The sequence below is a fragment of the Nelumbo nucifera genome, chromosome 1, assembly GCF_055504915.1.
Source record: "Nelumbo nucifera cultivar China Antique chromosome 1, China Antique-T2T, whole genome shotgun sequence".
Classification (NCBI taxonomy): domain Eukaryota; kingdom Viridiplantae; phylum Streptophyta; class Magnoliopsida; order Proteales; family Nelumbonaceae; genus Nelumbo; species Nelumbo nucifera.
The window spans coordinates 22,114,809-22,131,806 of NC_142649.1; the positions used below are offsets into that span (position 1 = coordinate 22,114,809).

The 16,998-nt window shown below is 47.8% G+C and overlaps 1 protein-coding gene across 1 annotated transcript in view; it reads right to left on the reverse strand.

Annotated features, from left to right (window-relative positions):
• Positions 1-16,407, reverse strand: part of LOC104605801 (BTB/POZ domain protein TNFAIP protein) — a 30,232-nt gene extending 13,825 nt beyond the window's left edge. The window contains exons 1-5 of the mRNA XM_010270699.3: positions 15,837-16,407; positions 14,584-14,681; positions 14,464-14,509; positions 12,926-13,008; positions 12,690-12,754 (exon numbers count right to left, since the gene is read on the reverse strand). Of these exons, the coding sequence (XP_010269001.1) occupies positions 12,690-12,754; positions 12,926-13,008; positions 14,464-14,509; positions 14,584-14,681; positions 15,837-16,292 (748 nt within the window). The 5' untranslated portion in view covers positions 16,293-16,407. The remainder of the gene's footprint in view (positions 1-12,689; positions 12,755-12,925; positions 13,009-14,463; positions 14,510-14,583; positions 14,682-15,836) is intronic.
• Positions 16,408-16,998: the final 591 nt, after the last annotated feature.

Below are 16,998 nucleotides of genomic sequence, written 5' to 3' on the forward strand. Positions count from 1 at the left end.
TGATAAGGATAAACTCTTATCTTATCTGCAGAATAGATTAGCTTTCTCCTAATCTCATTAGGAGGTTTCTAAATCTGAATCACATTCAGATCTGGACTCTCTGAGTGGATAGGGTCAAGACCCTATCCTATCTGCTAATCCATCTCAGAATTCGCCCCATTATTAACTAAATAAATAGCCCTGTTCAAAATGGGCTTTAGGCCCATTAAGCTTATGTACTCACTTAACCTTCCTAACTGCTGCCCAGTTGGGATTCCTTGTATGGCGTGGGACCCAAGCATTGATCTACACATCAGCCACATGGGTTCGGCCCAGCCTTTATTACAAGGCCTGGCCGAATGCACTGTTAAGGACAGTGCACCCCCTAAAAACCCATCAAATGGGCTCTATGGGCCCAACACTTATCTTAAGTGGTCCCTGGGCCAAGCCACCTTGTAACACCTAGGGACTGTGGGCAGATGCAAGATTAGCCCATCAGGTATTATCCTCAATGGTCTTACACTTAACCTCTCAGCCCATAATGATCATACATTGCCTGACAAGAGAGGACCTCTCCCTCGGCTGCAAGGAACAGTGTTGCACTCTCTACTTATATGGATCCCGGGAATTAAAACCTTCTTGCAAACATTTGAGAAACCATAATATATATACTTTTATATCTCATATAAAATATACTTTGCAAAACAAATCTCAACGATTGAAATCGGCTGCCGGCAGTCTTGGTTTCCATCAGTGAGAGTGCATCCCCAATCATTACCTTTGTCCGACAAAGGGGCTGATCCTGTCACTATGATCACTCACTCAGATGAATTCTCGGACTGTCCCAACATACCCAGGTTTTGACCCCCGCTAAGGATCTCACTGATTGGTACATCAAAGACAGCCCAATCCGACACCTAGTGCAATATCATAATCGAGTCTAGGGGTCGGGTGTAACTTTCCAGTTTTGCCCATCAATCTCTAAGGTCCAGGGCAATACTGGAAATCTGGTCCAGTTCATAGATTCAATTAATCCTACACTATATGTGCCTAGGGTCTCACCCTGGCAGTTGAGACAGGCCACCCCAACCGACTTGGTGGCACCACAGTGTCAGCCTTGTCAGGATAGGTCTCCCCAGACCGACCCACTGGCTGTGAACAACTAAACTAACACGAGTCTCATTAAGTGTCCAGTTTAAGGGTATTACACAGAAACATACCAAGGGAACATGAACCAAATATGCACTTTTATTCATTTACAATAAACTCATAAAATACAGCATTCTGATTGAAGCTAAGGGCATACAAAACTGTCTAACAGGCATCAGGTACGGTTGTTCAGTTAGGCGACTTGGAGCCGAGGTGGTGTGCGAGGCGGTCTTGAGTTCGGATAGAAGCGTGGCCCGAACTGCCCTTGGGTGGGCAGTTTGGGTTCTTTGCCTTTTGTTCTCCTTGTAAGGCTCAGGACCTCGAAGGGAGAGCTCGGGTTCCTCCTTGGGGAGCTCGAGACTCTTTATCTCGGTGCTCGGATTGCAGGTTCCTCCTTGGGGAGCTCGGGACTCTTTAGCTCGGAGCTCGGGTTGTAGGCCCGCTGTCGTGCCGAGCTGGCGCTTCTGCCAGGTCACTCTCGGTTGCTTCCACGTGTCGCATGGCCAAGGGGTCAGGTCAAATCTCCCTCCATCAATTGCCCCCCACTCCCCATGCTCGGGGTCCTGACCTGGCGTGGGGAGTTCACGGGATGACGGGTGGATTTGCCTCGGAACACTTTGGCCTTGGTTTGGAACTTCTCTGGTCTGACCTGCTTGTGTTCTTGGCTTAACTGGGGTCGGCTTGGTTCGACCAGGGGTCAATCCCGGGCTGCATGTAGTTCATGCGCGTAAACGATTTCAAATTTTTCAACGTCAAAAATGCGCGCCAAACTGACTTTTCCTCGGGGGATGCGCAACCGGTTTCGCGGGGAGCCGTTGGATGGTTTCGATCTTGGCCGTTGATGCGCGAGTACAGTGGCTATAAATAGTGGGGGGCCCCTGGTCACTTTCCTTCGTCATCCTTCAGCATTCGTTTCTTGAGCTCGCATCCAAGACTGTCAGCTCACGTCACTTTTTCGTAGTCCGGTAGCTTTTCCTGGTGAGTCCTCAGCCTTCTCTTTGTTTCGATGTCTAGCTCGAGTAGTTCAGATAGTCCTCTGGGGGGGTCAGATGCTGGTTCTACGAACCGAGTTGCTGCCCCTGACAGCTTTAGTGAGTCCGAGGCGGGGCCCGAGGTAGAGCTTGAGGAAGAGCTTGAGTTCGAGCCCATAGGTCGAGTCACTTCGGGTAGCTTGGCATCCACTTCCCGTCAAGGTCGGGTGCCAGATAAGTTCGGGCCTTCCACTATGACGCCCGAGAGGCTTTGGTCCCTTATCGCTCAGTACAACCTGCCCGGGGAATATACTTATATTTTACCCTCGGGCGATTTTCCTTGGGAGCACGGTCCAGACGAGATCGTGATATTCCGGGAGCAGCTTGTTGCCGGGCTGCACCTTCCCTTCCATCCCCTTATCGTCGAGGTCATGAACCACTTCAGAGTCACTGTAGGTCAGCTTCACCCGAACTCCATCTGTAACCTTGTCGGGACCATCTCCCTTTGCTGCGAACACTACCTTCCCTTGGACTTAGAAGTTTTTTCTGCTATTCTCATGCTTAAGAAACAAGCAAGTCCCCTGCCCGGACGTAGGAGGGCGTACTACTTGTCGCCTCGTCCGAGCTTCAAGCTCTTACACAATCTTCCCAATAAGGTCCCGGCATGAAAGCGGGACTACTTCGTGGTTCGAAGTGCTACGGGGTGGCCGTTTCCTACTGAGTGGGGGTTGGCCGTCCCTGACCCCGGTGTTGCTTTAGACGAAGATACGGTGAAGGGCCTCCAAGACTAGACCCGGATGCAAAGTCTACCTGATGGAGGACAAGCTTATTTAGGCCGGTCTGAGTTCGGGTAGGTTTCTTGCTCAGATAAAGATACTTTTGCTTTTGTTTTTATTCTCGTCTTTTGACGCCGAGCTCCTTTTTGCAGGTGTTATGAAGGCAGAGAAGACTCGAGGTGCGAGTCTGTTCAATGGCATGAAAAGGAGGAAGCGAGCTGCTAAGCGGGTCCGCGCCGATCCTTCCCAGATTGCGGAGCCCGAGGTACTGAGAATGGAGCCTCCTGAGGGAGCCCGAGGTGCTCCCTCCAGTTCAGGAGGCGGCAGGGGCTCCCTATGCCGACACTGCCTATACCCGGGCTGTGCCTTCAGGCTCGGGAAGTCACGACGAGGTTGGGAGCTTGCTGATGTCGAGCTACACTCTCTGAAAAAGCAAGAAGGCAATTTGCCCCGAGGAGGTCGCGGCGTAGGCCAATCTTCCTACAAATCTCATAGGCACTCGGGCTACCTCTCACGCCATGGTGGTAAGTTGAAGTAGTGTTTCTCTTCTTTTTTTTTTTTTACCGAGCTGATTTGTCCTCGTTCTGGCAAGTGAACTCCTCTATCCACGCTTTGGCAATCCAGGCGGAGAGGGGCTTGAAGCGAGCACAAGCTGCCGAAGCGGCTTCCCGTGCTGCGCGGGCCGAGCTATCGAGGTCTCGGAGGGACAAAGAGGCCTTAGGAATGGTGGTGAGACACATGGCGGACCTGAAGTTGGATCTGGAGCATCAGGTCGAGTACCTTCAAGAAGATATCAGGGAGAAGACTCAGATCTTCTCTCAGGCCGTCGAGGAGGCGAAGGTGAAAGCCGTCAAGGATTACATCGCTTTGCAGCGCTTTGATGATATGATGGTGGGCTCGTACAAAAGGGGTTTCAAGTTGAGCCGATGGATGATAAGGAACACGTACCCCGAGCTCGATATTAGTGCCATAACCACTTCGCGCATCACTTAGGAGATGGCTGCCGCAGCTGATGATGACGCGGATTCCGAAGACAAAGCAGGACCTTCGGGTATTATCGAAGTCCCTTCTGAAGGCAAGGAAGATGTACCTCTAGGCTTGTGAGCTCGTTTGTGTTTTTGTTTTTTTGTTTTTTTTTTTAGATGAAGTGTAAACAAGTTCATTTTGCAATGAATACTTCCCCTTTTTTGGCAAAGTGTTGGGCAGTTATTTTCTTTTTTCGCCGAGCTGACTATGTCGTCGAACTGCTAGACTTAGGCACCGAGGCGAGTTAACATAGTAAGGCTATGTGCCCGATCTGTTCTCCGCCCAGGTTAGTTAACAGGCTGAATTGGGCCCTGGGCTATGCACCTCGGTATTCTGGCCCTTATGGTGCCAAGGTCCTTGTTAGCTCGGCATTCTGGACCTTAGAGTGCCGAAGTCTTTGTTAGCTCGGCATTCTAGCCCTTAGGCTCTGGTAATGGCTTATGGCCTGCTTAGTTTGATCATTTATAGGTAAAATTTAAGTTGACGATGTTCCATGCCGGGGTATCTGTTTACCCTCTAGGGTCTCGAGCTCGTATGCTCCCCCGAGTACTCTCTTTACTCGGTAGGGTCCTTCCCAATTCGGCCCGAGTTTGCCAATGTCGGGCTCAGGTACCATGACCTTGCGGAGAACCAGGTCGCCGACGCGGAAGTTTCGTTTCTTAACTCTGGCGTTGTAGTACCGAGCTACCTTTTGCTAGTATGTCGCGGTCCTGATGTACGCGAGGTCCCTCACCTCGTCAAGTAGGTCGAGGTTGGTGCGTAGCTCATCGTTATTAGTATTGTCGTTGTATGCTTCCAACTGAAGTGAGGGGATTTTGATTTCGGCTGGGATGACTGCCTCCGTGCCATAGGTGAGGTTGAAGGGAGTCTCTCCGATGGCGGTCTTTTCTGTAGTTCGGTATGCCCATAGGACGCTGGGCAGCTCATCTGCCCATAACCCCTTAGCTCGGTCTAGCCTGGCTTTCAGTCCGCGGAGGATAGCTCTGTTTGTGACTTCTGCCTAACCGTTTGCTTGTGGGTGCGCAACCGACGTGAAGTTTTGCCAGATCCCCATGTCTTGGCACCACTATTGGAATTTGATGTCCTCGAACTGCTTGCCATTGTCGGAGATCAGCACCCGAGGTAGCCCGAAGCGGCACACTATGTTCTTCCAGAAGAAGTTCTGAACGTTTCGAGCTGTGATGGTTACGACAGTTTCAGCTTCAACCCACTTGGTGAAGTAGTCTACTGCCACTACTAGGAACTTCCTTCCTCCTGTTGCTAGCAGGAATGGCCCGAGTAGGTCGATACCCCATTGCGCGAAGGGCCACGGGCTAGTGAGGTACTTGAGGTCGGCGGCGGGCTAGTGGTGAATATTGGCGTGCTTTTGGCACTTCTCACACTTCCTGACTAGCCCAACGGCGTCTGCTTTCATTGTTGGCCAATAGTACCCCTGTCGTAGTGCTTTCTAGGTGACGGCCATGCCCCCTAAGTGTCCGCCACATAGGCCTTCATGAATGTCGCGAAATACGAGCTCGGCTTCGGGGGGTCGCAAGTAGCGCAGGTAGGGGAGCGTGTAGGATCTTCGGTACAGCCGTCCGTCTATCATGACGTACTTGGCTGCCTGGCGCTCTACACTCCTGGCGGCGTTGCATTTTGTGGGGGGGGTTCCATGTAGCAGGAAGCTCGCGAGTGGATCAATCCAGCTCGGTTCTGCCTGGGCGACAAGAGTGACCTCCTCTGCCCCCCGGAGAATGTTAGGCCGAGGTAAGTCCTCTACGTACACAATTCTCATGGTGTTGTCGCTGGTGCTGGCTAGCCGGGACAGGGCATCGGCCTCAGCGTTCTCTGACCTCGGGATTTGCTTGATGAAGTGTGACTGGAAGCTAAGCAGAGCCTCTTTTACCTTTGCCAAGTAGGCGATCATAGTTGGCTCGCGGGCTTCGTATTCCCCTGTAATGGTTGACCACGAGCTGGGAATCGCTGCAGATAACTATGTGTTTTGCCTTTACCTCTTGCGCCAAAGCTAGCCCTGCTATCAACGCCTCGTATTCTGCCTCATTGTTGGATGTCGCGAACTCGAAGCGTAGCGCGTATTCCAGTTTTGTGCCACTCGGACCGCAAAGAACTACACCGGCTCCGCTGCCCTGCTGATTTGAGGAGCCATCTACGTGAAGGATTCAGAGCTCTTCATCCCAGTTCGCGCTCGGCCTAACCAGGAGAGATACCAAACTGGGTGCGACCTCACGGGGCTCGGACTCAACCGGCCTGGGTGCATCGAGCTCACCCGAACTGGGAGCCTCGTGCTCAACCGAGCTAAGGACCTCGGAGTTGAACGTGCATTCTGCAACGAAATCCGCCAAGGCTTGGGCTTTGATAGCGGTTCGGGGCTTGTACTGGAGATCGTACTCGCTGAGTTCGATGGCCCACTTCGTCAATCGTCCAGAGACCTCGGGCCTGAGTAATACTTGCCTCAAGGGTTTGTCGGTGAGGACAATGATGGTATGAGCTTGGAAATACGGACGGAGTTTGCGGGCCGCAATGACCAGCGCATAGGCTAGTTTTTCTTTCTCCGGATATCTTGTTTCTTCTCCCTGCAATATTTTACTAACATAGTAGATGGGTCGTTGGACCCGATCTTCTTCCTTTATCAGTACCGAACTGACCACTTCGTCGCTTGCCGAGAGGTACAGTTCTAAAACATCGCCCTCTTCGGGCCGGGTCAACATCGGGATACTGGCGAGGTATTTCTTGAGCTCCTCAAATGCGAGCTGGCAGTTCGGGTTCCACTCGAACCCTTTGCCTTTTATTGCCTTGAAGAAGGGCAAGCAACGGTCTGCTAACTTAGACATAAAACGACTCAGAGCGACTATTCTGCCATTTAACCTCTGAATCTCTTTTACCTTTCGAGGTGGTCTCATATCTAGGATGGCCTTTATTTTGTCTGGGTTGGCCTCAATACCGCACCGGTTGACGATGTACCCTAGGAACTTACCCGAGGTGACACCAAAGACACACTTATTTGGGTTTAGTTTCATGTTAAATTGATGCAGTGAATGCAGATCTTGTATTAATTCATGCGAAAACTGTGTCTTGACGACCATGTCGTCTACATAGCACTCTATCTTTGTGCCAAGTAAGGGTTGAAACAGCTTATTCACAAGCCTTTGAAAGGTTGCCCCAGCATTTTTCAGTCCGAAGGGCATAACCTTGTAGTAGTATAGGCCGAACTCGGTTACGAATGCGGTTTTTTCCTCGTCGGTTGGGTCCATCCTGATTTGGTTGTAGCCCGAGTAGGCATCCAGGAAGCTTAGCATCTCGTGTCCCGAGGTCACGTCTACTAGGCGGTCGATTCGGGGGAGGGGGAAGCAATCCTTTGGGCAAGCTCGGTTCAGGTCGGTGTAATCGGCGCACATGCGCCACTTGCCGTTTGCCTTCTTTACCAGAACGGGGTTGGCTACCCAGCTCGGGTAATGAACTTCCCTTATGAAGTCTGTTGCGAGGAGCTTCTCGACCTCCTCATCGACCGCCCTCCAGCGTTCTGGGGCTAAGTTGCGTTTCTTCTGTCTAATGGGCTAAGTTGTGAGTTATGAGCTTAGGGTCTATGCCAGGCATTTCTGCCGCGGACCAAGCAAAAACATCTAAGTTACTGAGTAAGAAGCGTACCAGTTCGGATCGCAAGGATTCTTCCAGGGACGCTCCGACCTGAAGTGATCTAGCGGGGTCTCCTGTCGAGACAGGGATGGGAACAGTTTCCTCTGTTGGCACAGCTCGCTCCTCGTTCTGTTCCACTAGTCGCTCCAGTTCGAGGTCTCCGGTTATCTTGGCCTTTCCCTTGAGGGCGGCAACGTAGCACTTACGGGACTCGAGCTGGTCGCCCCGCACTACCCCGATGCCGAAGTCCGTTGGGAACTTCATGGCCAAATAGTAAGTGGACACCACGGCTTTTAAAGCGTGGGTGATCGGCCGACCTACTATGGCATTGTTGGGGGAGAGGGTCGCGACCACCAAGAAATCGTGACTGAGTCTTACCGTGCTAGGCCACATGCCGACTTCCACAGGTACTGTGACCTTTCCCAGGGATCTGACCTCTTCTCCGCTGAAGCCGACCAGCGGGGTGTTCGCGGGCTTCAAGTCACTCTCTCGGAACTGGAGCTTGTCGAAGGCCGCTTTAAAAAGGATGTCTGTCGAACTGCCAGAGTCAATGAGTACCCGCCGGACTTCGAAGTCGATCTTCATCTTTATGACAAGTGTGTCGTCGTGGGGGTAGTGGACCCCGCGCGCATCATCTTCGGTGAAGAATATGGGGTCTTCCGTCCTAGGCCGCTTTGGGGGGTTTTGTTCTTCTCTGGCGGCCTCCCGGGTTGATGCCCGAGCTGCTGCCGAGGTGCAACCTACTACGATTGATCCTCTGACGATCACGTGGATTGTTCCCCGAACTGGTCTTTCCTCTGGGGGCTGCTTCAGCGGTTCTGCTGGCCGGCTGCTGGACTCGAGAATGTCTCTATTGCGCTCTCCTTGCCGACCTGTCTTATTACTATTATTATTATTATGTTGTACAAAATTTCGTAGGTACCCGCGACGGATAAGTTCCTCTATCTCGTCGCGGAGATTATTACAATGCTCGGTGCTATGACCGTGGTCCCTATGGAAGCTGCAGTACAAGTTTTTATTCCTCTCGTTCGGGTGTCTTTGATCGTCATTAAAATCTCGGCCCGCTTCGCGTTTAACGGCGTGTAGTCCGCCCGACCTGCTAAGGGAGCTCGGAACGGCTGGCTTGGCTTCGGCCCCCGAGCTGGGTCTCTCTTTCTCCTGTCATCTGAGTTGGAGGGCTTGCCTTCTCTCTTTCTTTTTTCGATTCCACCTTCAGTCTTTTGGTTGATCTCCTCCTCTGTTCTTATGAATTTGTCCGCGAGCTTGAGGAATTCAGCCACGGTTGCGGGCTGGTTAACTACCATGTGCCACTAGAACTCCTTGTGTGTCACTCTCCTCTCTTGGCTGCCGCGAGCTGCACCGCGGGGTATAGGCGCGGTATCTGTAAACACGCGTCATTGAACCTCTTGATATAGCCCCGGATGGACTCTCCTTCCCTCTGGACTATTCTAAGGACTCTCTTCGGTGCGGGGCCACCGCTTGCTGGTAACAAAGTGCGCGGTGAAGACCTGCACGAACTGGGTCCAGCTTCTTATCGACCCGGGGGCCAGGTTCCTGTACCAGGTGCGGACTACTCCCCTGAAGGTTGTAGTGAACGCCACACACATGCAAGACTCACTGGCCCTTGCCAGGTGCATTTGGGACTGGAAAGCATCAACATGGTCATTGGGGTCAAAAGACCCATCATACTTGTCTAGAGGAGGGAGTTTGAAATCCTTGGGCATGGGGACTGCAAGGAGTTCTGATGACAGGGGGGAAGGGACTGAAAGAATAGGGGCAACTTTTACCTCGTCCGAGCTTGTTTCTTCCTTACCTCGGAGCTCGGGCTGGACGTAGGTGGTAGTTTGGCGACTTCACTGGCGTCTTTGCTGCTGCTTAGAGGGCCTGGGATTGGCACTACTTGCCTCGGTGTTGCCGAGATCGATCGGCCCGGAGTGTCGGTAGTCCGCTGCCAGGACGCCGAATCGGTTCTCTGTGAGCGGGAGCTCGAACTTGGAGTGCCGAGGTGCTGACTTGACTGGCAAGGAGGTTCCCGATCCGCCGGCAAGCTGCGAGGCGGGGGTGATTAGTCTTTCCCTCCTGCCCGGGGATGAGGCCTAACTCTTGAAGGGGTTCTGAAGTTGGGAGGCTTCTCCTCGATGAAGACGCCCGCCCTGAGGGGAGGGCTTGACCGGCTTCGGAGCGGGGTGCCGAGGTGGAAGCTATGGTTGGTTCAGAGGCAGTTGGGGGAACTGCTGTTGATAGTGATACTGAGAAATGTGGTGCAGTACTTGCTGCTGATGGAGCTGATGTTGCTGGAACTGTTGCATTTGGGCTTGCATCACCAGCATGCACTGCAGTCATCAAACTGGTTTTGGCTAGTCGCCAGAGGGACAGCAGTTGGTTCGGCGAAGGTTGTCTCGATAGGGAAGGGAAGGGGAACATTCACAGGCACCACCATGCTTGGTGCATTGAGGCTAGGGATTCCGTTCGTCAAGAGGGGGACGGTGAACTGTCCGATGCATACAGTGGCGGGCTGAGGGTGTTCCCCTACAGCATTCAAGTCGGCGTTGTGCCTGTTGCTGCTGGAGGAAGCCATGGAAGCTAAGGTTTCTTTTTAGAGAGAGAGTTAGAAGTCAGGGGAGGCTTTTTGAAAGCTTCCCACAGACGGCGCCAAATGATGATGCGCAATCCGGTCGATCCTAGCTACCGGTTACCTCGCCTCTTATGGAATTGGAGGTGCCTGAAACAAGGAAGAAAACGGAGACTTCCGGAGAGGAACCCGGTTGGAACACTCCAAAGCTCAAGTTAGTGCTCTTGAGAAGGCAAGGGAAATGAAGAACTTCAAGACCAGAAAGCGCAAGAATCACATACCTCCTTCCTTGGGGGATGGGGGTCTTTTATAATCACCCTGTACACTTACTTCCATACCTCTGCCAGTTCGGGTATCATTACCTCTGTCAGATCGGGTGTCATTTCCTTTGCCAGATCGAGTGTCATTTTCTCTGCCAGATCGGGTGTCATAACCTCTGCCAGTTGCCAGTTGCCAGTTGCCAGTTCGGGTGTCATAACCTCCACTGCTAGTTGCTAGTTCGGGTGTCATAACCTCCACTGTTCCTTGTCAGGGCCGTCTCTGCCACGTCTGAGATGGCGGTGGCAGGTGGCCATTGGCGGGCGGCTGTCATGTGTCGGACCCCTAATCAGTCAGGTGCGCCGCCTCCGTGTACGGGCTTCCTGGGCGTCAGGTACGGTTGTTCAATCAGGCGACTTGGAGCCGAGGTGGTCTTGAGTTCGGATAGAAGCGTGGCCCGAACTGCCCCTGGGTGGGCAGTTCGGGTTCTTTGCCTTTTGTGCTCCTTGTAAGGCTCAGGACCTCGAAGGGAGAGCTCGGGACTCTTTAGCTCGGTGCTCGGGTTGCAGGTTCCTCCTTGGGGAGCTCGGGACTCTTTAGCTCGGAGCTCGGGTTGTAGGCCCGCTGCCGTGCCAAGCTGGCGCTTCTGCCAGGTCACTCTCGGTTGCTTCCACGTGTCGCATGGCCAAGGGGTCGGGTCAAATCTCCCTCCATCAGCCTCCATTTAATTTCTTCTACCACTACCAATTTGTCAAATTTCAACTTAGCCTGGAATCTTTTTAATCTGAGCTCCTCAGCAATAGGGCCTAATTCTTCAAATGTGTCAATCTCCTTTATGGTACTCAGGAGAGCCTTCTTCTCAATATATAGACTCCCCAAATCTTTAGTCTTGCTTTAATGACCTCCAATTTCTTTGCTAAGATGAATGAACGGGTACCCCCCACCTACAAATCCTCCCAAACAGACTTCAGCAAAGGAACAAGAGAATCGTCCTCAAACCAAGCATTCTCTAATTTGAAAGGAACTTTTGCTCACTCTACCACCACAAGCCAGTTGAATAGGAATATGGTCTAACACGGGTCTTGGAAGGGTAATCTGCTTAAACTCCAGGAAAATATCTTCCCAGTTAGAAGTAACCAGAAACCTATCAAGTCTCACTAGAGTAGGAAGGTCTTGATTGTTGGTCCAAGTAAACCTGTTGCCATGAAGGGGTAAATCTTGAAGTTCAAATCTATTGATAAAATCAGCAAATTGCACCATATCCCTCGATCTTCTCCCACCCGAGCTTCTCTCATCCCCATAAAGACTTTTTTGGACCTCTATTCCTTTTGTTGTTTGCTGGAGCATTTGGAGAGGGAAATAGAAGGGTTATATTATAGAAATTCAAGGTATGAAAACTATCACTAATATTCATTTCCTTATATTGAATGGGATCTTAGCCTAGTGGTTAAGGCACTAAGGCAAGGCTAGGCAACATGGAGATCCTTGTCACCAAGGTGACTAAGCAATGATTTCTTTATAAAAAAACTGGTTAACATTGGCTTGTTTCCTTTGGACTTTTTTTTTATGAGTTAGTTAGTTTCCCTAGCTAAAGTAGCAAATGGCAAACATTAAGGCCGAGTTCATTTTTCGGGAAGTCATTTACCCGGGTAAATGCACTTATCCGGGAAAATGTTCCTAGGAAACACTAACCAGGGTAAGTGCATGTACTAGTCTTCTTTCGTTTTCTAAGTTATACAATGACCATTTTATCCATAAAAGTGTCATACTGTCATTATTGAAGGGGCAATGTTGTCCCATCATGTGTTAGCAATTTTCCCCGCAGACAGGAAAGCTATTTACCCAAGTGAGTGGAGGATAATGCATACCCAGGTAACTGAGGTGCTCAGGAATCACTCTTTTTCAGTTGGACTCAGTAATACTGAAACATGGATGCAGGTGAGTTGGTCAACTCTTGTGCTGACCAACTTACCCGCCACCGTTTACTGAAAAATGAACAAGGCGTAAAACTAATCTGTTCTGGGTCTTTTCTTTTTCTGTGGGGAAGACTTTGCTTGGAAAGCTTTTTGGGAGCTGGAGAGAGGTCAGGAGGATAAGGGCTGCTAAATTTGGTGTTGATTAAATAAAATCAGTGTAAGAAAGGTACAATTTTCAATATAACACATTCAATTTTAATAGTATAGCAGTAGACAAAAAATCAAATATGCATAACTTTTGCCTCGCCCCCCCCCCCCCCCTCCCCCAGTTTTAAAAGGAAAAGATCAAACTGTCAAAGCAACTTCCATGTTTCAAAAACCACAAAATAAGAAAGAGAATAAATCTTGCCTGTCCCAAATTCAAATATATTTTCTTCTGAATAGCAAAATCCTCCTCTTGCAGTATAACAAAATCTGATCCAGAGACACAAAGAAGTATACTTGCATTAGGAATCATGGGGAAACCAAAATTGATAGCTTCCAGTAACTATGATATTACAAAATTGCATTTTGCAACTGATGTGAAAGAATTGGAATAAATCTGTCTACAAATAACTTAAAATACATAGGCCATAGCAATCATACCCGCTAATTACCAGATGCATATGTATCTTGGCAAGGGAATAAGCAATAGTAGGAAGAATGGATTCAACTTCTTCATCACTGACCTGCAAAACCCCAGTACATAGATTGTAAATAATGTGGATTATGACAAACTTGAACTCTACTAACAAAAACAGCTGAAATGGAGAGTTCTGAAATCCATTAGGAACAGATGAACAAAATCGATACTTGTTTGTTTGTTACAAAGATTTTTTTCTTTTGCACATCATGCTTGAAAGTAGTAAAAAAAAAAAGTATTATTTGATAAGGTCCGAAAATTTAAATCCCAAAAGCAAAGTAGTGGTCACTAGTGTAGGCCACGGCCATAAGGGGTGAAGTTGAATTTTAAGATAAGATAAGTGACATTAACACTCACAGACTTCAGTAGATATTCTTAAGATCATTGTATATTGGTGTCAACAATGAAGTAAAGGCACTCAAAGTATTCCATATAGAAAATAGTGCTTACTAGGGAAATTCACATGTATGGTATATTATTTCTTTCTCTTCTCTGGTCTGCATAGACAGAAGAGATACTCTCCATATAATTATGCCTTCCTTCTTTGTTTATTCTTCGTTGAAGGAAGAAATGATAAAAGGTTCAGCTTCTCAGTGTAAAACTTGCTTCCTAGGAAAGCCTTTTTCACCTATTTGGACTCTGGTCATTTGAATCCACATCAGACCAGAGTCCTTGCTTTATAAATTGATAATGGGAACTACCCATACTTCTAGCCACTTAGATATAATGGTGTAGGTATCCACCACAAGTCGCACAACTATATTCAACTCACCAATGTGGCATTGTGAATTAAGTGATAGCATGGAAATTGTTGCAACAATTGATATGGCTTTAAACAAAACAGAATGGAAAAACAGGATTCATGTAACTGGCACCATATAGTTTGGATAAGGCTTAGATGATGATGATAGAAATTGTTGCAATACACAAAGTACATTTATTCCAAGGTGTAGGCTTGTAATGGCCATGTTCAATTTCTCTAGAGTTTATCATATGGTTATACTATATTTATTAAATTTATATGTCCATACCTGAACACTGCTGCTGATCTGCATACTCATTGATGTGGAGAAATTTTTCATCATTTTTAGAGACTCATTCCTTTTTTTTAATCAACAATGAAATATGAAATCATTCATTAAGAAGCATAATCAGATTCATCATCATCTTGAAGCATTTAAAGCAAAATAGCTTTCAGCTCTGAAATCAACATCAAGACTCACTTTCATACCATAAACATGCTATATAACTCCAATAAATGGTACAAGTCAAAAGACTTGAGTCTGATTTATCACAGTCATTAACCAAACAAACAAAGAAAAGATATCCCCCCAGGGTCACTGGAAAAGAGAAGAAGGGTGGGTGAGTCAACACAGAAGTTAAAGATAAAAGAAGTGCATTCAGAAATATTTCCAGTATCAAACAGTTCTATAAGCAGCTTCTATCTATAGCTTATCGATGACCAGCAAACAGAAATCTAAAGCTAAAACAAGATACATACAGCTGACCAGCCATCAACATTCGTGCTCTTCAAGATTTGGACAGGCCTGCAGGAGTCAATTATCGATTACAAATGAAGTTTAGAAAATTTACAAAGCTACAAAGGAACTAAATCACTTACGTGTCAACTGGGCACAACAGCATGCAGTCATCCCCCTGGGAACTTTTAAATACCCTTCTTATAATGCACTCTAATGGAAAATTATTTGTAGAGTCCACCTATCCATGGTTTTCCACAATCCTCAATTTGGTAAAAACACAATTTTAATCAAGCAATGAGAAGACAAGTCAAGGGAAATTTATCATGAAACCACTGATTCAAATGTGTCTCATAACAAGGTGGAATAATTTTCTAAACAAACAGGAGTTTTATGCACATTACTATTAAGCTCTGTTTTTATGTCCCACAAGGTCACAAAAGCATTGTAAATTGAGACGTTTGCAATATGTTATAACCAATATATGTCTCACAATAGTCGCTAGATCTAAGTCTTGCAATAGTCCTGCACGACTGGGGCTTCCTCATGTGAGACCCACAGGATCAGGATGTTTTGGAACCTACCAACCCAATCACCCTCTCTAGGAGGCCACAGGTTAAGGCCCTAGTTTTGTTCACTTACTTGAAATAAATCAGAGTACTCTTAGTTTTCCAATTAAAGTGGTGATTTCATAATATTTAGAAATTTTCTGATATTGGTCAAAGTGTCAAACATTGAATTTTAATTCTTGTAGTGGGTATTGTCTCTGTACTTAGATGTTTTAGACTCCTAACTTTTAGGCAGTTCAAATAGTTGTATGGTGGGATCAGCAAGGTTGTCTTGCACCTTAGTAAAAATTTTGTCACCATTTTAAACCTACCAGATATAGGTAAAAACTTACCTGTTTAGGGTGAATTTGGTATCTTTGAAAGGTTTTTAGTTACCAGTACAATGAAACCAACATTTTGTGAGTCTTTCTGAATCAGGAAAGTTATAACCATTTTATTAGCAGGTTGTCAATTTGTAAATGGGGTCCTAGGAAATTTAGGTATAATTCCTTTCATTATTTTAGAAACTTGCAAATGACTTGCCGGCAACCCTATCTCTTTTTATATATGATATAAAACCCTTACTTTTGTAAAGATAACTAAATAAAACTATGTTTCTTCTTCTTCTTCTGGGTAGTTTCATCCTTTCATAGATAACTTCAAATTGTTGTTATCCTTACCATAATGTCAGAGCTATTGATGCAAAGCCTGTCTGTCCTAAAAACAAATCCACTTAAAATTCACTGAAGCGCACATAAATTTTCGCTAAATGCAAGGAAAAACCTTCAGAACATAAAATTCCGAGACAGTAGCTCAATATCAAGAGGGAGAAGAACAAGAAGACTCACAATAGTGGCAATTCTCTTGGAAGAAGCCATGAGAACCTTCCCATGAGGATCCAGCACGAACCCAGCAGGCGGTTTTGGTAGCGGCGAGGGTTGGTAGGATTGGGACCGGCTAGTAGAGCCCGTGGAATCGTTATCACCAACATCAACCTCATCGTCGAAGTCGATGTCGTCAACGATAACAGTCTTCGGAGGCCTACCTCTCTTCTTCGCCTGCGGTCGCTTCTTTACGGAGGAGCCCCTCTGCTGCTTAGCGGCTCGACACCGAGTGAGTGCAAAGCTACAATTATGGTGGGAATTGCAGCTGTTTCTGTAGATTGAGTTTGAAATCGGAAATGATGTGGAGAGAGGGGATTGGTTCAGATGTAACAAAGAAGAATGGTTGGTCTGAAGAGGTGAGAGAGTGAAAGGCCATGGACGAGAGCAGAAGAAATGAGGAGTAGTGGCTGAGAAGACCATCTCTCACCGCTGCTGCTGCTACTACTGCTTCTCCCTTCGGTCTCTTGTTCCAGGAGTGTTTTGGTTTTTTTTCTCTCTGCTGCTCCTCTCTGCCGAGATATTTGGATTTTGGACTTGCTTACGTGCCAGCAAAGTTCTCCGAGAACAGATATTCTCCTCACACATCGCGCCTAACACCGCACATCCCACCGTGAATTGGGAACATCTCCCATAAAGTAAGGAAAATGTTTCTATTGCGCGGTAGATGTGGCTGTGAGATCGTTGTGAGGCGTCCTGTGTGAGGAGCAGATCCAGCTCAACTTCTCCATGAACTCTTGGCCCTAGCTTTGCGAGGTAGGCTCCACCTGAATGATTAGGGTCGATTATCGAGCCGGGATTTGAGAACGAGTTTCTAGCATATAAGGGCAACTTTTGGGGTTTAATATCAATGAAATTAATATATTTAAAAAAAAAATTCAAAAATATGTTAACTTTTTAAAAATAATATCAATAAAAGGCAAAAATATTGTTCATCTTCTTGCCATTTGTTCACCAGAGCCACCGTTTGTCACCGTCAATTGCCACCGTCGTCTAGTGTCACCCACCTCTGCCTCCACCTCCAGCAATGTTTCCAGAGGCAGCCGGAGGTAGAGGTGGCGGCGGCAGCGCTGGTAGTTATTCCTCTACCTATTGCCACCGCCACCTCTGTCTCCACCCATCTCTAGCA